This window comes from Canis lupus, chromosome 9 (assembly GCF_048164855.1).
Source record: "Canis lupus baileyi chromosome 9, mCanLup2.hap1, whole genome shotgun sequence".
Classification (NCBI taxonomy): Eukaryota; Metazoa; Chordata; class Mammalia; order Carnivora; family Canidae; genus Canis; species Canis lupus.
The window spans coordinates 65,745,816-65,767,692 of record NC_132846.1 but is presented as its reverse complement, the minus strand read 5'-3'; the positions used below and the strand labels follow the sequence as shown (position 1 = coordinate 65,767,692).

General features: G+C 52.2%; 1 protein-coding gene across 7 annotated transcripts in view; it reads left to right on the top strand.

Annotated features, from left to right (window-relative positions):
• Nucleotides 1–21,877, top strand: part of SYNE3 (spectrin repeat containing nuclear envelope family member 3) — a 106,337-nt gene that overhangs the window by 54,526 nt on the left and 29,934 nt on the right. For all 7 annotated transcript variants that reach the window (XM_072839825.1, XM_072839817.1, XM_072839823.1 and 4 more), the window contains 6 exons: nt 1,849–2,196; nt 5,799–5,935; nt 7,073–7,247; nt 16,132–16,314; nt 17,625–17,768; nt 18,623–18,757. In XM_072839825.1, the coding sequence (XP_072695926.1) occupies nt 1,849–2,196; nt 5,799–5,935; nt 7,073–7,247; nt 16,132–16,314; nt 17,625–17,768; nt 18,623–18,757 (1,122 nt within the window). The remainder of the gene's footprint in view (nt 1–1,848; nt 2,197–5,798; nt 5,936–7,072; nt 7,248–16,131; nt 16,315–17,624; nt 17,769–18,622; nt 18,758–21,877) is intronic.

Here is a 21,877-nt window from a genome sequence, read left to right as displayed (position 1 = left end):
CAAGGCCACAGCAGCATGGTCTGGACCAAGGGGTCTCAAATAGGGGACTTCTGGAAATGTCTGGAGGCATCTTTTGGTTGTTACAGTTGGGGGGTGGAGATGCAACTGGCATCTAATGGATGGGGGCCAGAGACCCACAGGACAGTTCCCTCCAGGGTTATCCGACTACAGATGTCAGTAGTGCTGTGGGTAAGGAGCCCTGGTGCAGGCATCAGGTCTACAGTGGGGAGAAGCATGGTCCGCCCTGGCCTTCCTAAATGCCTGTGACCTCCAATGAGCTTCTGACTTCCTCTATAAAGGGAGTGTTAGATTACCTTCAGTAATTCTAGGACCACTTTATAAATTTTGCCACAGATATACACCTGTACCATTTATTTAATATTTGTACTTAAGGTGATTTATTTTTTTAAAAAAAAGCAGTGAACAATGACCAAAAAAAGCTTACATGACTAGTATAATAGTGTTCATCAGACCTTCTTTGTGATAGTCCCAAACTGAAGGCAGCTCAGACTTTAATCAGCAAAGTACTGGATAAACATATCGTGGAACAGGAGAGATGGATGGATGGATGGATGGATGGATGGATGGATGGATGGATAAAATCTACTGACAAAAAAGGGACAAAGTACTGCTATCTATGACAGCATGGAAAAATCTAAAGGGTGTTATGCTGAAAGAAACCAGTTTCAAAAGCTAATATATTTTATGATTTCAGACATGTGGAGTTCTAGAACCTTTTGGGATATTAGAAATCCTCTACATTTTGATAACAATGTGGACTGCATATGCATGAATATTTCTTAAAACCATTTGGACAGTAATGTTTAAGATCTATGTACTTCACTCCATGCAGTGACACTTGGATAAAATAGTAAAATATTTTGAAGGCATTTGCAAATAAAATAGTTTCAAAGGCGTTTATATGAATTTGTTTGTAATTAAAAGCAAATCGAGTGTTTTCTTTGAAGGGAAAATTGATGTCATTGTCATGAATGCAAAACCAGCACTCACTCATAATTAGTAGATAACCTTCCAAATAAATATAATGAAACTGGGCAGCCCCGGTGGCTCAGCGGTTTAGCGCCGCCTTCAGCCCAGGGTGTGATCCTGGAGACCCAAGATCGAGTCCCATGTCGGGCTCCCTGCATGGAGCCTGCTTCTCCCTCTGCCTGTGTCTCTGCGCCTCTCTCCCTCTATGTCTCTCATGCATAAATAAATAAAATCTTGTGAAAGGGAATAAAGGGGAAAGGAGAAAAAATGAGTGGGGAATATCAGAAAGGGAGACAGAACATGAGAGACTCCTAACTCTGGGAAACGAACTAGGGGTGGTGGAAGGGGAGGTGGGCGGGGGGTGGGGGTGACTGGGTGACGGGCACTGAGGGGGGCACTTGACAGGATGAGCACTGGGTGTTATTCTATATGTAGGCAAATTGAACACCAATAAAAAAATAAATTAAAAAAATTAAAAAAAAATATAATGAAACCAAACAGAATCAGTAGGTTCTATCTGGCTCCATACTTATGTGAGCCAAAGGCTCCAAGCCTGAGGCCGCCTCTTTCTTTGTTAAAAAGGAAGATCAACAAGTATCAGAGGGGGTTAAAGCCAGAGATTTTTCTCCTTGACTTAATCAAATGGGCATAAATGACCTGGGAAAGGGAATTCTGTCCTTGTGTCGCGAGTGAACGCTACCAAGGCAGACAGTCCACCCCTTGGAAGGGCACCTTGGACCCTAACCAGGGAATCTGGGTGAGTGGAAGGCTATGACATCCCCAGGGGATCTGGAAAAGGCAGCACACGTTTTCTCTCTCCCCTCCCGTGTCTCTCCATCCCCCCTCTACCCCCTGTAGGACATCGCCGAGGATTTTCCCTGGGGTGAGAAGTCCTTGAGGAGGTTGGAGGAACAGGCTGTGGGCGTGCTCCAGAACACCTCTCCTTTGGGTGCGGAGAAGATCACCAAGGAGCTGGAGGACATGCGGAGAGTTCTGGAGAAGCTGCGGGTCCTCTGGGAGGAGGAGGAGGGGCGGCTGCAGGGCCTGCTCAGGTCCATGAGCGCCTGTGAGCAGCAGCGGCAGCAGCTGGAGGCCGAGCTCGCGGAGTTCAAGAAGGACCTCCGGAGGCTTGCCGAAGAGGGCCTGGAGCCCGCAGAGAAGGCGGGGACCGAGGAGGAGCTGGTGGCCCGCTGGAGGCTCTACTCGGTAAGCAGGCTTTGGCTAAGACGTGGACCTTCCGGGTGCCGTGGGGCCTCAGGGCATCGCCACGTGGAGCTCCTTTGGCTGTGGGGAGAACCAAGCTGAGCCTTAGGCACACTCCCTCTGGTTTTCCTGGATCTTTGGTAGCCTGAGTTCCCTGGGTGTAGTATACAAGCCGGGTGTTTGTTCCCATTTTCCAGATGAGGAGACTGAGACCTGGATAAATTTCACCATCCCCCTGCCCCCTCACCCCACAACAACATCCCCAGGATCACACGATGAGTCAGTGGGTAAATAAGACCAGAGGTGGATTGGCTTGGAGCCTGCCATTCCCTTGCCCAGTGGTGGGATGTGGGGTGGACTTCCTGAGCCCAGAGCAAGAAGAGTTAGGTCAGAGGGAAAGTTGTATAGTGTAGAGATGATGGGGTTCTGGGGAGACCAAGCGGACCATGCCCACCCTGCGAGGGTGGGGTGGGTTCCCACCCGGACACCATGTGTGGTCGGAGCATATTCGCCTTCCTCCCACCCACGTGCATGCTCAGGAGGTCTGACCTCTGGACAGAGAGATTTTTAAATAAGGACTGACACCCTCCCGCACTCCTATCTTTACTCATTAACTCAGCGGGGTAGCTCTGTGTCCGTACCATTCGGGGAAATGTCTAAAAGAAACGCTGCCCAGATCCCACCTCCACTCTGCATTGTTGTTCTATTTTTTGTCTTCCTTCTTATGCTTGCCCAGATGCAAAAATATTTTCGTGTGGGTTGAAACAAGGCGCATAATCCTTAGGGCTCCCTGAGCCTCCTAGTAGACCAGATTCCACTGCAGCGACCAACTTTGCACACAGGGACCTGCTACCTCTTTAGGACTGTCCGCCTCGGCACAGGTGGAGGTGGGGAGTGCAGGGGTCAAGGGCGGGGGCTTTCCGGTCAGGCTGCCTGGGTGCAGGTCCTGCTTTCTCTCCTCGCTTGGGAGAAGGGCTTTAAACCTCAGTTGTATGTAGAGCAGGAATGAACACGTGGGAGCTTCAGATGTGCTCAGCATGGCACCTGCCAAGGTTGGGGCTCCCAGAGTATTGGCTTTTCCCACAAGATATGGGATAAAGGTCAAAGAATATAAACTCGGGGTGGGGGACAGGGCCCAGCCTTGGAAGCCCCGCCAGTGCCCCATCACACCAGCCACCTGCCTGTGGCCAGCTGCGTTTCAGGAAGCCTCTCCTGAGGCAGGAGGCCGACTGGATTCCTAAGAACTCTCTGCCCCACCCGATTCCAGTGTGGCCTCAATGACCAGCAAGTCACGACTAAATGAAGTCAATGAAAGGGAAGTCTGGAATTTATCACTATAGACTTTTGTTCTGAAAGCAGCATTCACACTGGGGCTGTTTGCACCGATTACGTGTCCTATAGTAAGAACAGGCACACCTGACCTGCTCCCACCCGGCCTCGGAGTGGGACGAGGCCTGGGACGAGGCCAGGTGTGTGGCTTCGAGGCAGCCCGACCGGCTTTGGCCCTGCAGAGCAACGGAAGGGTGGAGTGCACTAATCCTCGCTTGCACCGAGAAGGAGATTTGGACTGTTTCCTCTTTGAAGAAACAGGCCGGCCCCACAGAAGCAGGTTGTGCGAGGACCCCAGCTGAAAGAGCAACGTGTTCATCTTCAAAACTGACACGGGAACGTGCTGAGAGCTGTACAAACCTATGCCAGGGGCAGCAGGGGGTCGGGGGGCACCGCCTTTTACAGATGGGGAAACTGAGGCACTCAAGAGTTTGAGACCCGCCTGCGGTTATGCACCCTCCAGGTGGAGGCAGGGACTTGAACTCGAACCGAGGCAGCCTGACTCAAGAGCACGTGCTTCTGCGCCAGCTCAGGATCCCAGTTTTAGAAAACTAGCGCGGTGAGAGGCGAGGACCAGGAACAAGGGCGCTGGAGCTCAGTCTGGCTGTGACCTTCTCATCCCAAACCCTCCCTCACCGAGAACGGGGGCCGGGAGTGAGGGGTGGGGTCCCCACGTGGAGCAGGGCAGCACCATTCATCCACGTCAGGGAGACTTCTAGTGGCGAGGGTTGAGATCAGAGTGGTTTTGTGGCTAACCCAGAGTCGGCCACAGCCGCTGCCCACGGTCCCTCCCGGGCATCCCAGCAATCCAGAAACTAAAGATGCCCACGTCATGGGTATGGAGTGCACAGCAGGGCCAGGAGCACCCCCTCTTATTTCGGGGTGAAGGCAGCTGTGTCCAGAGAGAGGCAGCTCTTAGCCAGGCCGGCACTCGGGCAGCAGCCTCCCATGCTGGTCCCTCCCTGCTCCCCTGACGTTTCTGTGACTTGTCTGGCCCCATAGTGACTCTTGACCGTCCTGTGGGCTGGACAGGCCTTTCTCCCGAGGCAGCCCACGAGGCTGCTCCTCGCTGCAGACCCCTGCCCTGCGCCGGCCAAGTCTCTCCTGCCTGCAGGCTGGCCAGCCTCCCTGGGGCTTCTTCCTGAATGGTGTGGAAACTGCCGATTCCTACACCCCAATTGTGTCTTCTTCATCTTCTACAAAAACTTGTGCAGATTTCGTTGCGTGTGCTTAACGATTAAGTATGGACAAGAGTAGTTTTTGAGGATGAATAAGGCTGCCCGGGGAAGATTCCACGTCCTGCTGCCTATACAGTGTTCCCTCCTTCCCCCAGCTGCTGCCTACAGTCCCTCTATCTGAGCCTGCTCCCTTGAGCCCCACCCTGGTCCCAGTTCATTTGTGGTTCACCCAAGACTGAGCCTGGCTGGAGCTGCCTCTGGTCCCCGTGGATGGAGGATCTGGCCCAAGGCATGAGGTTGCATGTGGGGTGCCTGGGGAGGGGCACAGCTGGGCTCCTGTTCTGTGCCCAGTACCTGGGTATGGGGGTGGCCCCCCTTTGCCAATGAGGGAAGAGCCCAAGGTTGCTCAGCGGTGAAGGGGTCGAGAAGGTTTCCAGAGCCCAGCACTTTCCGTTACCCCATCTCTTCTACCGAACATGGGCCCAGCGAGAGTCAAGGTCAAAGTCACCCCCCCCACACACACACTTCCCAGCATAGCAGGAGAGGGCCCTGTCTGGTGCCAGGACGTGCAGCCCAGTGAGTGGAGCAGTTCCAGAGGGCTCAGGGGAACTAAATGCCCTCGTCCTGCCAGGACGCTAACCGGCTTCACGGGGCCTCTTTAGACTGTCGTTTCCCTTTAGTGCTGCAGTGTTAGAGCCAGAAGGCCCAGCTCCCACGTCAGGTCCACTGTTCACTTGCTCCGCAACCGTCAGATAACTCCTAGCCGGAGCTTCCTTGGGTATGCAGTGGGGACACGGAGAGTTACTTCTTGGGGTCTCTGTGCAACTTTAATGAATGGGACCCCAGAGCATTCAGTGAGGTGTCATGAGGACTCATGACTCTTAACGCTGAGGTCAGTGGTGATACATAAAAAATCAGCTTGGTGGCAGCAAATGCCAAGTTCGGGGCACAGAGCAGGAGAGCAGGGGCTGAGCTTCCGGGGACCCCGGCCCCTGCCCTGGCTGAGTCTTCTCCCAGGCTCGTGCACCCCCACCTGCTGTGCTCATTGCCCCGTCCCTGAACCTCCCGCACCCCTCTGGTTTGGTCTGTGTGCCACAGGCGACGCGGACGGCCCTGGCCGCCGAAGAGCCCCGGGTGGCCCGGCTGCAGGCGCAGCTGAAGGAGCTCGTCGCCTTCCCCCATGACCTGCAGCCGCTCTCCGACAGCGTGGTCGCTGCCCTCCAGGAGTTCCAGAGGTACCCGGGCCGGCTGAGGGAGGGGAGTCCCTGGGTGTGCCTCGGACCTCACGCTCGAGGGGTCTTCTGACCTCATCGAGGGTGCCACCACCAGGTGTGCTGGCTTTCTCTTGCAACCTGGTCACTCTTGCACTCCTCAGCCACTGGCTTTCTGCTTCCAGAAAGAGGACTAGACTTGGCTTGTTCCGTGCTGAGTGGCTCATTCACCCATTTCCACCCAGTCTCTATGTGGCCTAGCACGGGGGAGGCGTCCACCAAGCAATGGCCCAAAGGGAGGGCTTTTCAACAGACAGACACCATCCCCCTCCCTGCAGATGGTGCCCACACAGCGTCTGAGCCTGTCTTCAGAGCAACCTCTGTGTCCCCCTCCGCCCATGAGCTCAGCAGAACAGGGGCTCCAGTTCCTAGCCCTGCAAATGTCAGTAGATCAAATGTCTGCCCTCCCTGGAGCTGAACACTGTATCTTTGCAGTCTGGAGCAATTTGTGCTACGTGAGCCTCAGAGGTGCTGGGAACACAGCACAAATGTCCCCATATCCAGAGCACCTCTCATCCCTCTGCTTGATGCAGAGGTTCCTTTAGGATGAACTCAGAGCCCCCCTCCCCCTTGCTGTGCATCTGTACCTGAGAGCAGAGACCTGGATCCCCTGCAGGGGTGCTAAGGTGGTAGCAGGGCCGTGACCTTCTGTGCACGGGGAGCCGAGGGGCTCCCCCCTTCCCTCTAGCTTCTCCTATTGAGCTTTTATGTGCTCGCTCGCTCTGACTGGCTATTGTATTTGGAAGATTATTTCTAGAAATGATTTGGGCCTAGGATGATGGTCTCTTACTCAGGAAGGGATTTAGCGTTAGCTTCTGCGAGGTGCCTGGGGGTAGGCAGTACCAGGCTAGGGGCTGCATGATTCCTTCTCCAAGGTTCGAGGCTCTCTGGTCGTGAGGCTGGGCTGCTTCCAGTGTACTTTTCTCCAGAGGTGTAGACCTCTGAGGCCCCATAGCCACTCCCAGCAGCCCGTGGATGGGGGAGAGTCCACCGTGGGAACAGTGTAGGCTGGGATGCCCCCCGGGGTCCCGGGAGAGACCTCTGTTCTGGACTGACGCCACGCTTTCCTGTCTCGGTTTCTCCCCTCCATGGCCCTCGCAGCATGAAGGGGAAGACCACCAGGCTGCGCAATGCCACGGGGGTGGAGCTGTGGCAGCGCTTCCAGCGGCCTCTGCAGGACCTGCAGATATGGAGGACCCTGGCCCAGAGGCTCCTGGATGTCACCGCCAGCCTGCCAGACCTGCCCTCCATCCACACCTTCCTGCCCCAGATCGAGGTAACCGTGGTCCTGCCAGGAGGGCTGACCAGTGTGCAGGGGGGAGGAGGGAGGCCACCAGCCAGGCATGACATGGTAGCCAGGCTTCTAGGGAAAGTCCCTTCTAGGGAAGGGCCTCCGGGTACGTGGGTAGAGCTCATTGCACCCTACCTGGAAAGTCCCAAGTCTGCCCAGTAAATGTTATCAGTGACAAAGGTCATCCTCAATTCTTGGGAAGAAGGCAAAGTCTGGTACCTGATGTGACCCCAGGACTGTGTACTGACCCTCCCACACCCCTTCCCTTCAAGAGTCTCCTGCAGTTGGTCCTCTGGTGGAAGCACCAGCAGACCTGAGGGAGAGCATGTGAGGCCATTCCCTTTCCTGTGTGTGTATCAATTAGGATGCAGGTGACAAGTGACAGAAATTCTGACCAATGGTAGCTTAAAACCCAGAGGCTTTTAGGTGGTTCCAGGGATGGCTTGATACCTCAACAGTATCTTCTAGAACCCAGACTTTTCCAAGCCCTAAGCTATATCTCCCTTCATGGCCCTAAGATGGCTTGCCACACAGCAAGCTTGCATCTTCACCTGAGGAACATCTTGTTCCAGAAGGAGTAGCAAGGGGGCAAAAGGGTTTCTCTATTCATCATTTTCAACAGACCCTCTTTCCCAGAAGCCCCAGTGGACTCTCCTTGCATTTTTTCTGCTCAGCTGGGCACATGACTGTCCCTGGACCAATCACTGGCTGAGGATGATGGGACTGCCAGGACTGGTTTTACCAATTTCAGGCATAACCCTATATTAACATGTGTTTATTTTTTATTTTTTAAAAAAGATTTTATTTATTTATTCATGAGAGACACAGAGAGAGGCAGAGACACAGGCAGAGGGAGAAGCAGACTCTATGCAGGGAGCCCCATGTGGGACTCCATCCCAGGACTCCAGGATCACACCCTGGGCCGAAGGCAGATGCTCAAACACTGAGCCACCCAGGCATCCCCTTAAAATGTGTTCAAAGAAGACAATGTATTTTTTTTTTATTTTTTAAAGATTTTATTTACTTATTCATGAGAGACACAGAGAGAGAGGCAGAGACACAGGCAGAGGGAGAAGCAGGCTCCCTGCGGGGAGCTCAGTGTGGAACTCGATCCCAGGACCTGGGATCACACCCTGAGCCAAAGGCAGAGGCTCAACCACTGAGCCACCCAGGCGTCCCAAAGAAGACAATTTAGACGATACAAACAAACGTTATTTAACACTTCACGAGTGGAAAGTCTCCTTTTGGAGAACTGCAAAATGGGGCAGAAGGCAGGAAGGTTTAATAAGATAAAGAATAAAGAACAAGAAAAGATAGAAAATATCTGATTGGCTGTTGGTCAGTCAGCCTTGTTTGGGGTGAGAAGGTCCAGAGCTGGCTTGACATTTGGGGATCGCAGACTAGATATACTGTGTTTCTGGTCAAGCAGAGCATTTACGGGAACTCAAAACTTATCTGGGAGTTTCACTTTGCTGCCTTGGCATCCAGGGTGAAAGAGCCCCACCTTGAGCCTAGAAATGTATTTCAACACCACTGACTGGGAGGCCATCTAAACACAGTGCTGGGTTTGGTGACTAGGAAGGAGGAATGCGTGTTGGGTGAATGGACAGTGGTGTCTACCACAAATGTCCATCAGCGTGGCAGCTCTGATTAGCCCATCAACACTGCCTTATGGTATTTGCAGCTCTGAAGCCCAGAAAATACTTTCAGGTCCAGGGATTCTAAGACACCCTGAATGGGAGGAGGCACAAAAGAGTATGAGATATAAGCCTTGTTCTGTATTAATTTTCACTCTGGTTATAAAGGTCATGCCTGCTTGGAGATGTAAAGATTTGTGGAGAAGGAAACAAAATGCATCCATCATGTCACAAGCTGTAGGACCACTGTTAACATGTCAGGGGACACATCATTTTTTCTACCGGACTTGGTATTTCTTGGGGGTCCTCACCCTTAAACACGCTACTGAGCCACAGAGTGGTGCCTGCATTTTGGAGCATCTGTTCTCATGATTTTCCACTTGGGGCTCATGCTGGCATAAGAATTGGTTTTCTCTATCCAGTTCTTCAACTGTGGGGCATAGCTTTTCTTTCTGAGGGTCCTGGAGGCTTCTTTCTTCCATGTTCTGAAAGATGACTGTCCATCCTTCTGAGGGACTCCTCAGGGCTCCCAAAAGTGACTTTTCTGTGTGTCACAAAAATCACTGTTAGGTCAGACAATCCAAAATATATACCCTTTATGTCTGATGAAAATCCATCTAGTCATTTCTGTGCAATATGGTCACCAATAGACAGAAGCCTTCATTTATTAATTAACAACTTTTGCATATTTGGGATCATGCTATACTGTTGAGCATCAGAATACTTTTAGTTGGTGCATCTGAGCTTTTTCTTGGCGTCATTTAAAATGGTTCAGAGAGATGGTCCAGGATGACAGCATAGAAAGATCCTGAACTTCCCCTCCTCCCGTGGACATGCTGAATCTACAGCTACATATGGAATAACCTCCGTTTGAAAATGCCCTGAAAACTCACTGTGCAGCTCCTTCATATCTGATGGTCAAAGGGCATCACTGACATGAGTAGGAGAGGCAGAGACAGCATCTGGCCAAAAACCTCAACTCCTAGTGCAGCAACCCACAGTCAGGAAGGATCTCCAATCTGTAGCTTCTACTGGAGGAACAAGGGGTTTGTGCCCCACATCAAGCACCCCAGCCCCTGAGGCATACGTGGGGGAAGGTAAATCCCCAAAACATCTCATTTGGAAAACCAATGGGGCTTGTGTCCAGGAAACCCAAAGGGCTGTAGGGCACTGAGATGCTTTTCCTAAAGTCTTGCGCACAAACACACTTGCTCCAGGGACCAGGGTGATAGCAGCAGTTCGAAAAGCCCCCAAACTATATATGAAGGAGATTCATTTGCTAATCTTAGGGGCAGGTGCCATTTGCACTCTCCTTCTGCCTCGCTAGCACCAGTGCATACACCCCAGCCCTGTGCTTTCCTGCCGCCTTGTAAAGCTGGTGAGTGCTTGCTGTTCACACAAGGGAAGCCCCTTGATCTCCTAGTTGGGGTGACTGGGGGTAGGGGTGAGGGCTTACATTCCTGGGTCCCCCAGGACTCTAACAATCAGAGAGGCAGATTTTGGGAGGCAGATCCTGGGGCCCTGCCCAGACAGCAGATTGAGACATACCTTTAGTCTTTCAGTGAAAAAAAATCCTCTTTGCTTGTCCTGGAGCTTCAGCCTCAGGAGCAGACTTCAGTTTTTGCCACCTACTGAGGGGCCTGTAGAGGTGCAGTCAGAGAACATAGGGTGAGATACAACATCTTCGCACTATCCCTTGGCCTTGCTATGGCTTGCTGATATCTCCCAGAGATGACCTTAGACACTCCTCTGGGGCCCCAATGTTTGCACCTGTTGTGCAGAGAATGCCTCCAAATCACCTGGCCTGGAGACCAGCAAGGTTTACAATTGTGATTCTGCAGAACTATATATATTTGCATAAAAGTTGTTGCCCGAGGGTCTAGCTTCTAATCAGCCTGAAACTGGGAGCCAATCGATCCCTTCTTCTGGCATGCTGGGAGGTCTTTGTACTCCCTTAACAACTGGAGCTATTACAAATAAATCAGGCTGGTGGTGCCTGGCTGACTCATTCAGCAGAGCGTGCCACACTTGAGCTCAGGATCATGAGTTTGAGCCCCACATTGAACACAAAGCTTACTTAAAAACAAACAAACAAACAAACAAACACACAAACAAAAACAGAACAAAACAGGCTGCTTAGACCATCACAAAGGTTCCAGAGACAATCAAGAGCAAGGGCAGGGTTGAACAATAAGCTTTATGTTCCACACAAGGCCACTCTTTCAAGACTGAGAAAGATGACTGCTTTGCCTAAAACATAGAAACATATGCAGGGATCCAAGCAAAATGAGGAAGCAGAAGAATATGTTCCAAATGAAAGAGCAAGATAAAACCTCAGAAATGAAATGGAAATAAGCCATATACCCGATAAAGAGTCCCAAGTCATGGTCCTAAAGATGCTCACTGATCTTGGGAGATGAAGGAGTGAACACAGCAAGAACTTCAACCAAAAATATAAAATACAAGAAAGTACCAAACAGAAGTCACAGAACTGGAGAATACAAGGACTGAAATGAAAAATACATGAGAGGGTTCAAAAGTGGACTAGATGCAGCAGAAGAAGGGATCACTGATCTGGAAGACTGGGCAGTGGAACATACTTGAGTGTCAAAAAGAAAAAAAATAAATTTATTTAAAAAATTTTAAACTATTTTATTCATTTATTCATGAGAGACACAGAGAAAGGCAGAGACATGGGCAGAGGGAGAAGCAGGCTCCCCACGGGGAACCCGATGAGGGAGTCCATCCCGGGACCCCATGATCATGACCCGAGCTGAAGGCAGACGCTCAACCACTGAGCCACAGAGGTGCCCCTCAAAAAGAATTAATTTTAAAAATGAAAATAGCTTAAGGCACCTAGGAGACAACCTCAAACAGAATAACGTTTGCACGATAGATGTCCCAGGAGAAGAGAGAGAAAGGGTGGCAGAAAATGTACCTGAAAAATAAAGACTGAACACTTCCCTAACCTGGGGGAGGAAACCTGCATCCAGGTCTGGGAAGTACAGAGAGTCCAAATAAGATGAACCCCAGGTGGCCCATACCAAGACACATTATCATTCAAATGTCAAAAGTTAAAAATAAAGAATCTTAAAAATAACAAGAGAAAGATAATGTGTTACATACAAGGGAACCTCCGTGAGGCTCTAGGCAGATTTTTCAGCAGAAACTTTGGGCAGGGCAGCCTGGGTGGCTCAGCGGTTTAACACCGCCTTCGGCCCAGGGCGCGATCCTGGAGACCCGGGATCGAATCCCACATCGGGCTCCCGGTGCATGGAGCCTGCTTCTCCCTCTGCCTATGTTTCTGCCTCTCTCTCTCTCTCTCTCTCTCTCTGTGTGACTATCATAAATAAATAAAAATTTTAAAAAAAAAAAAAAAAAAAAAAAAAAAAAAAAAAAAAAAAAGAAACTTTGGGCAGAGGATCTGGATAGACGTTTTTCCAAAGAAAACATCCAGATGGCCAACTGGCACGTGAAAAGATGCTCAATGTCGCTCATCACCTGGGAAGTGCAAATGGAAACCACAATGAGATATGACCTCGCACCTGTCACAACTGTCAGAATGGCTAGCATCAAATGACAAGAAATAGCAAGCATCGGTGAGGATGTGGAGAAAAGGGAACCCTGGTGCACTGTTGGTGGGGATATAAACTGGTGTGGCCACTGTGGAAAGCCAGTATGAAAGTTCTTCAAAAAAATTAAAAATAGAGCTACTGTATGATTCAGCAAGTCCACTTCCGGGTATTTATCCAACGAAAACAAGAATATTCATTTGAAAAGCTATCGCACCTCCACGTTCATTGCATCAATATTTACAATAGCCAAGGCCTGGAAACAACCCAGGTGTCCACTGATGGATGAATGGATAAAAGAGGATATTATATATATATACATATATATATGTGTGTGTATATATATATATATATGTAACACATCATATGTATATAATGGAATGCTACTCAGCCACAAAAAAAAAGAAAAACAAACAAAAGAATGGAATCTTGCCACTTACAGTAACATGGGGGGACCTTGAGGGCATTATATCAAATGAGATAATGTCAAATGGAGAAAGAGATCCTGCCTACACAGTCCTGCCTTTATGTGGAATCTAAAAAAATAATCTCATAGATAACAGAGAACAGAATGGAGGTGGCCAATGGGATGGGGTGTCGGGATGGGTAAAATGGGTATAGGGGTTGCAGGGATACAGACTTCAGTTCTAGAATAAATAAGTCCTGGGGATGTCAGGTCCAGCATGGTGACTACAGTCAATATCATAGTATGTATTGAAAGTTGCCAGGAAAGTAAATCTTAAAAGTTCTCATTGTCATAAGAAAAAAAGTCTAACTTTGTATGGTGACAGGTGGTACTAGATTTATGGTGGTGATCACATCGCGGTGCATACAAGTATTGAATCATTATGTTGTGCATCTTAAACTAACGTAGTGTTATATGTCTATTACACTTCAACTAAACAAATTTTAAGGAAAAAGGGTAAAATGTTTCCAAAAAGTCATCGGTGTAAGTGGATGCATAATATTGTTTTCCATTCTTGCAATAGTTAGGTTGTTTCCAGCTTTTTTTTTTTTTTGTCATAATTTGTATGCGTTGAATACCTGTGTACACAGATATTGGTCTCCATTTCCATCATTTTCCTCCTCGTTTTGCTGAAAAGGGACCAGAGCCAGAGAGAAGTTAGGGTGTTTGTTCAAATTCAGGCCACTTGAGAGGCAGAGCTGAGGCCAGAATGGTGGGCTCTAGACTCTCATCTTATGCTCTTATTCCTGATGTCACATTGGGTCCTGGGAACGGGTTTGTGAAGCAGACTGAAAAATCTTATTTTCATCAATTGACGGCTAAGGAAACCGTGTCTCGGGGGAAGGCATTGCTCAAGGTAACACGGGAACTCGATGTCAGGGCTGGCTTTGACCCAAGTCTCTGACTCCATGGCAAGTGCTTTTCCCACTGGATCCCGATTGCATTTCCGCCCTGTCCTTCTCGCTGGGGCAGAAAGCTAACCAGCACCTGGGCCTTTCTAGAGCGTGACTCAGGACTCCCAGGGCAGGAGTTTTGCGGATTCATGTGTTAGAAAAGTGGGCAGGACTGTGGTTTGCCCGTGTTTAAATGCCGTTTGCTGCCCAGGATCCTGTCTTGCGTTACACTCACCAGCCTTTCCCAGGAAGGATGGATTTCACGGGCCAGGCTCAAGCTGCCAGCCCTGTTTGTCTTGGCTCAGCATCTAGACCCAGCCTCAGAGTAGCCTCTGGACCTGCAAATTTCCTCTAGAACGGAGGCACCGGGCCCCAAAGTGGGGCATGGCTGAAATAGCCGCTTCCAGGGATGACTGTGACAAAGGACTCAAACTGGGTGGCTTAGAGCAACAGAACCTGGTTCTGGAGACTGGAAATCCACAATCAGGCTGTCGGGGGGCCGTGCTGTCTCTGAAGCCTCTAGGGGAGGATGCTTCCCTTCCTCTTCCAGCTCCTGGTGTTTGCCAGTGCTTGTTGGTGTACACTGGCCTGTAGACCCGTCACTCCAACCTCGGCCTCTGCAGTCACAGGGACAGCTTCCCCCCTTGTGCCTTCACACTGTCTTCCCCCCACGCGTGTGTGTCTGGGTCCAGATTCCCCCCTTCATTTATTTTTTAAGATTTTATTTATTTATTCATGAGAGACACAGAGAGAGGCAGAGACACAGGCAGAGGGAGAAGCAGGCTCCATGCAGGGAGCCCGATGCGGGACTCGATCCCGGGACCCTGGGATCACAACCTGAGCTGAAGGCAGATGCTCAACCGCTGAGCCTCCCAGGCGTCCCCAGATTTCCTTCTTTAATAAGCGCCCAGGTCGCCAGGGATTAGGGTCCACCCTAATGACCTCATTTCAACTTGATTACCTCTGTGAAGATCCTGTCTCCAAAAAAGTCACATTCTGAGGTAGTTGGCAGGGGTGGGTGGCCAAGACTTCGCATCTTTTTGCAGGGAGCACAATTCAACCCATAAGCGCTGGTGGCGTGGCCCTAGCTGAGGGGGCCGCGGGTCATGGACCACGTTAAATGCTGTTTAGGCCTCACCTCATTTCAGCCTCATACAGCCCTGTGAGTTGGGTGTGACTACGCCTATTTTATGGATGGGGAAACTGAGTCTCGGAACTACCCAAGGCTTCCCAACTAGTATGGAATTCACACTCCCCATGGCAACTTCTCAGCCCGAACTCTTAACCCCTGTGGTATCGTGTCCAGATTTGCTGAAAAGGGAGCACAGGTCACCCTCTCCATAAGGAGGCTTGTCCTCTCTGCGGCGATCACACACCACGTGCCCTTGTGGGGAGGTGACACCGGTCCAGCCGTGTCAGCTGTGATTATGCTGCCCTTCCCCTGGGGACTCTCTCTGCCGTCCCAGCTGTTGGCAAAGCTGCCTCCTCTATGGAGCCTTCTCGGATTTCCCCAACTGGGAGTGTTGAGCTCTGCCTCGAACGCCCACAGGGCTCTGTGGAGACTTTAAGGGAAATGATCACTTTCTGCCTCGCAGTTCCCTACCTGGCGGGGGTCTCTGCTCTCCCTTCCCAGCCCCGTGGCTAGCTCAGCGTCTCAGTAACATCACAGGTGTAAACGGAAGGACTCTGGCCAGCCAAAGACAAGACCCTTGGCCCCCGGGACCTGGGTCCTCAGAGCAGCAAGAGGTGCTGACCCCAATCGGCAGGACCCTGAGGCTTGGCCCAGGGCTTGGGGGTGGGAAGAGTGAGCGCAGGCTGGGGATGTGGTCAGGGCAGGCTTCCTGGGGGAGGTGGGGCCTGGGCTGTGCAGAGCTCCGGCTGCGCAGGAGCCTGCCACTCATCCCATAAGTCTCCTTTAGGTCCCTCCTTCACCTGGCGAGCTCCCACACAACACGACTCCATGGCTGTCACCTCCTCTGGGGAGCCTTCCTGGATTCCCACTGCTCCTGCTCCCATAAGCCCTTTCAGTGTGTCCTAAACAGCACCGGGAGGTGGTCCCACTGCTGTCGGGGGTGGGGGGTCACTGAGTAAAGGGTCGCCGGGCGGTGGCCATGGCTGGAGGGGAGGTGGGGCTCTTGCCCAGGCTTCGGGGGGGAGATGGGAGTGGGGGACAAGAGAGGAATCGGGCTGGCCCCGAAACGCAGGGTCTCCTGGCGTGCTGTGCCCCCCCCCCCCAATCCGGGCAGGTGCAGGGACGCGTGTGCACCAGCAGCCAGGCTCACGGGGCCCTGCTCCTCCTAGGCCGCCCTGGCCGAGAGCTCGCGCTTGAAGGAGCAGCTGACCACCCTGCAGCTGAAGAGAGACGTGCTGAGGAGCCTCTTCGGCCCCGACAGGGCCACGGCGCTCCTGGAGCAGGTGGCCGGCTCCGTGCGGGACAGGGACCTGCTGCACAACAGCCTCCTGCAGAGGAAGAGCAAGCTGCAGGTACGTGTCAGGCAGGGGGGTGGGGTGAGGGGCTCGCCACTGGGTGCCCTGGCCAGCCCTCGGGCCCCGGGCCTCGCTCCTCCCCACTAGGCTGGGTGCCACGGACGTACCTGACTCCCAACTGCTGTCCTGCACACCAGCTCTCCCACCCCTGCCTCCCCACCCCTGCCCCCCACCTCTGCCTCCCCCACCAGCTCCCCCTACCCCTGCCTCCCTGACCCCTGCCTCCCTGAGCCCTGCCCCCCACACCTGCTCTGCACCCCTGCCTCCCCCACCAGCTCCCCCACCCCTGCCTCCTTGAACCCTGCCTCCCTGACCCCTGCCTCCCTGACCCCTGCCCCCCACCTCTGCCTCCCCAGCCAGCTCCCCCCACCCCTGCTTCCCTGACCACTGACCCCTGCCTCCCCATCCCTGCCTCCCCACCCCTGCCTCCCTGAGCCCTGCCCCCCACCCCTCCTCTGCACCCCTGCCTCCCCCACCAGCTCCCCCACCTCTGCCTCCCTGACCCTGCCTCCCTGAGCCCTGTCTCCCTGGCCCCTGCCCCCCACCCATGCCTCCCCCACCAGCTCCCCCACCTCTTGCCCCCCCAAGCCCCGTCTACACTGCTGTCAAACACAACCATCTTCTCCAGAGGGGTTGGTGGGAGGGGAGTCAAAGCAGAAAATGCAGAGAAAATCGCCTGTAGAATGTAAAGCACCCTAGACCCGAAAGCCAGTACTATTAGGAGCACGTTTCTGGACGAGGAGCCTGAATCCGAGGCGCGAGGCGGCACGTGTGCGGGGTGTACTCTTTCGCGTGCCAAACGTGTGCTGAGCATCTGCTAACGTGACAACGTAGCTGTTGGCGGCGGGACCCTGAGAGGGGCCGGGCACTGGCCGAGAGCCTCCTTCCCGTCCAGGATCCCATCCCCCCCCCACAGCAGATGGTCAGCAAACGTCTTAGGGTTTGTGGGGCGGACGGTGTCGGCTGCAGCTCCACAGCCCGGCCTCTGTAGCCGGGAAGCAGCTATAAATGAGTGGCTGTGGCCGTGTCCCGATAAAGCTCTACAAAAACAGCCCTCTGGTGGGATCTGGTGCGTCTGTTAGGAGACGTCTGTCCTGTACCAGAGAGCAGAGCAACTGTCCCGTGAGGACAGCACGGAGATTCCAAGGAGGGCTCCGGGAAGGCTTCCCGGAGGAGGTGATGCCCGAGTGGGTATGAGCCGGCCAGGACAAGGCTGGGGAAAGAGCAGTGTGACTGTGAGTGGCCGGTTGTACAGGTGCCTGCGAGGACTTCTTCATTTCCATGCTGCCCATTCTGTGTCTCCGCAGAGCTTGCTGGCTCAGCACAGAGACTTTGGGGACGCTTTCCAACCCCTCCAGAAGAAGCTCTCGGACCTCCAAGCCAGGGTCCAAGCCGAGAACGGGTTTCGGCATGACCTTCCTGGGAAACAGGCCCAGCTCCTGAGGTTGCAGGTAAGGGCTTGGTGGGGCCCGGGTGGCCCTGCTCCGGGCTCCGCTGCGCCCAGAAGCAGCTCCCCTCCTGCGGCAGTGACTCGCAGCACAGCAGCCACCGGGCCCCTCACCTGAGCTCTGACCTTTCCTCCGAATCTCTGCTGATTTATCTGGTGGTTTCTGGCCTCTGCGGGACCTTTAGTACCTACGCACTGCTGATTCTCGAGCCCAGCAAAATGATGTTTACTCTGTGATTCCAAAGTCTAACGTTGGTATTTGGTATCATTTTTTTTTTAATTGCTTTGCCAAGGGTTCCTAATGAGTACAGAGGCCTTCAGTTAAATCGTCGGATTTCGAAAGTGAGAATTAATGTTTTAAAACACAGGCAGACTATACACAGGCTGACTTGTCAGTACTTATCGGCTTGATAAGGAACTTGCGGGATTTTAAATGCGTGTGACACAAGTATCCTTTTAAGACTCGAGCGTAGCTCATGCATACATTGAGAGGGTGTGTCCCAATAAAACTATATTTACAAAACTTTTTTTTAATGGTGCATTTGGGGCCTTTGAAACTAAAGCTGGGGTGTGGTTCTTCATAGTGAGAGGTGGTCATGAAGTAAGAATTCAGATGGGAGTTTGACCCCCAGAGATACGTCCCAGGCTGGTGTCCTAGAGTATTTATGTCTCCTTTTAAAAATCTGAGAGGGGGCCCATCAGACAGCCATGTAGTGCAGCCACTGGGGTGGGGGAGCCTCATCATGAAGGGATCCTCCCCAGCTCACCCACTCAGAGGACCCCCTGCCCCACCACCACCCGATCAGCTCCCATGACAAGAGGCAAACAGGACAGCCTCACTCGCTCCTTTTCCTGCAGGGGCTGCAGGAAGAGGGCCTGGACCTGGGGGCACAGATGGAGGCCATGAGGCCTCTCATCCAGGGGAACCCCAGCCACCAGCACAAAATGGACCAGCTTTCCACCGACTACCAGGCCCTGCAGGGGTGTCTGGAGGTAAGCGGGGCGCCCGAGATCCTACACACAGCAGGTCTCTCTCTGCTTTTTCTTCTTCCTTTAGTCCTTCAAACCTTTCTATTTGTCTTTTCTCCTTCCTCTCTTCTCTCCCTCATTCATTCAGCCCATCATTATGCCCGGCAGTGTGCTGGGTCCTGAGGATGAAGGCAGCGCAGGGCCGGACAGCCAAAGCCCCTGCTCCCCCGGGGGCTTATATTCTAGTGGGTAGACGAGTCATGAGTCAGCAAAACAAGTTCGGATACAATTCCAGGTGTGCCAGGAGGCCAAGGAACAGAACAGGCTGCTCTCAGCACCCCGCACCCCAGCAGCTCCCGGGTGCAGCGGGCAGGTTCAAAGTTGCAGCACGGCCTCGGGGAGCCTCCCTGCAGTGCCCTCTAGCGGCCGCCCTGGGGGGGGGGCCTGGAGCCCTGGGAAGGGAACAGGGTGCAGGCGGCTCCCACACTGGCCCAGGACAGGTTTCCACCATCCATTCACACCGGGGCTGGGTCTGCATTTGCAACAAGTGCCCTGGGCTTGTAGGGCCGGCCCTCCAGTAGCCATGCCTCCAGAACACTTAGCCTAACAGGGTTCTCCACCCTATGGGGACCCGGCCTATTTTAACAACAAATATTCCCATGCCATCCCGAAAGTCATGGGTAGCGCGAGTTCCCCGCACAACTTAAAATTTAACGTAACGCCCTTCCTGTGATTGAGAAGAGAAAAGGAAAGTTAGACTAAAATGCTGTCTTTCATACTTGAAAGTAACTTGATAGTAACTTGGTTTTCCACGTAACTGCTTCTGGGAAGAGCATGCACCGTTCATGCTGGTGCAGGCACACCAGTCTGCTTGGTAAAAAGTTACCCGACGGCAAAATAATAATAAAATAATAAACTGGCTGGTTTATAATGTGAAAAATAGAATAAAATAAAATAAAATGCTGTCTTTCAACACGTGAGTTCTGAAAGCAGCCACAGGGAAGACGCGCCCCCTCTGGGTGGCAGCCACAAATGCCCCTGTTTTATGCGATTTTCTGAAATGTGAACAACCTTTGGTGAAGTTTCAATGAAACCAAAGCACAGCCTTCCATCCGTTGACGGAGTAGAGGCGTTCCTGGGAAGAGCAGTGTGTTTATTAGAACTGCAGAAAACCTCTATGTTTGTCCTTGAGCCAGGGAACGTCTCTGAGCTGGGGTCACGATCAGCAGGGTTTTCAGCACCGTGGATACCGGTAGGGTTCGGGGAAACCTTGTCGGCCATGGGGGGGACCTCCCACCCGATGGCAGCACCTGCGCCTCTCACTGTATCTGCAGGGGTCACCCCTGCGCCATCGTCGTCACAGCAACCACAGCAGCTCCACCTGCACAAGCCCATTGGTCTAAGTGAGGCATCAGGTCTAGATGAACTGATTTAACTCCCCTTAATAAATTAGCCACTAGCGGTCTCAGGGTCGAGGTGGGGGCCTAGAGAAATAAGAATCACTGTCCCTGCTGCGTGGGAGCCCATGGAGCCCAGAGAAACACCAAACATCAGCTTTAATGCCTGCATCAAATGATGCATGAGCTCGATCGTGATAATAAGTAGAAGCAGCATTAACTGAGCATGATTAGCAGTTGCAGGATGTTGATATTCAAATTCTCTCATGCCTCTTCATTTATTGTCTAAATATATATTTCTTTTTTTAATAAATTCATTTTTTATTGGTGTTCAATTTGCCAACATACAGAATAACACCCAGTGCTCATCCCGTCAAGTGCCCCCCTCAGTGCCCGCCACCCAGTCACCCCCACCCCCTGCCCACCTCCCCTTCCACCACTCCTAGTTCATTTCCCAGAGTTAGGAGTCTTTCATGTTCAGAACCTGAACATAAATATATATTTCTTCAAAGAAGTATTGCCCCTCCTTTTATTACTGCGGTACTTAGGGCTTTTTAAATCTAAGAAATTCTAATAAGTCCTCCCACAGCCCAGGCGATCCTCCTGTCTCCCCTGGGGGCGGGGGCACATACCCCACTATGCAACCCAAGGCCATTGAAGGCACACAGGACAGGAGGGGTGGTGGTAGCGAGAGTGCGGAGAAGTGGAGTCTTAGGCAATTGCTGAGGCTCCCATCCCTGGTTTGTTGCAGAAAGATGGGACGCACCGTCTCTGTGTCCCCAGCTCTAGTGGGCCTGGCGTCCAGTGGTGTCAGCCAGTGTCTGGAATGCAGGAGGGCAGGGCCTGTGGTGGCCTGGGGAGAGATCATAGAGAGCTCCTGAGGTCTGGTCTGCGGTGGGCTGAGAGGGAAGCCTCGGAGGGCCCCAGGTTGGGTGACCAGGAGGACAGGCGCCCTCCTTTCCTGAATACAGAGAAGAAGATAGGCCCCAGCCTCAGAGAGCTGAGTGGCTGACCCAGAGGAGAGGGGAAAAAAAAGCAAGACCATTTTCAAACACTGTCAACGTATAAACCTATATAGAAAAAGCAAACATCTAAGTGGGCAATTTGATGGATTTTAAAAAACTGAACCCGTCCGTATTACCGGCACCCGGATCATGACCCAGAATACTGCTGGCTCCCCCAGGCCCCCAGAGCCCCTCCTGCCCCCGGCAATCACTGCCCACTACTCCTGGTCCCTGAAAGTAACCCTGACTTTCGACGTGGAACACCATGCATTGGGTTTGCCTGATTTTATACCTTATTTTAATGTTTTCTTTTGTGTCTGGCTTCTAGCTGTCCACATGTTGGCTGGAAAGTCATTCATAATGTTGTATTAGATTACTGCACAGATTGCTCGTTCTTGCTGCTGTAAAATATTCCATTGTCTGAATATACGTCATCGTATTTATCCATACTTCTGTTGATGGGCACTTGGGTAGTTTCCAGTTTGGGGCTATTATGAGCAGTACCACACGCATGCCATTGGGTGACAGTATGTTTGTGTCTGTTACGTACATGCTCAGAGGTGAAATGGTTGTGTCAGAGGGATGTCTGTGCTCAGTTTTAGTAGATACTGACCTATGGTTTTCCCAAAAGGTGTATGATTTATTCTCACAGCGGTGGTGGACAGGAGCTCCGATGGCCCACACCCTCATCCAGGCAGGGAACTGTCTATAAAAGACAAGACAGGCTCAGAGATACTTTCAAC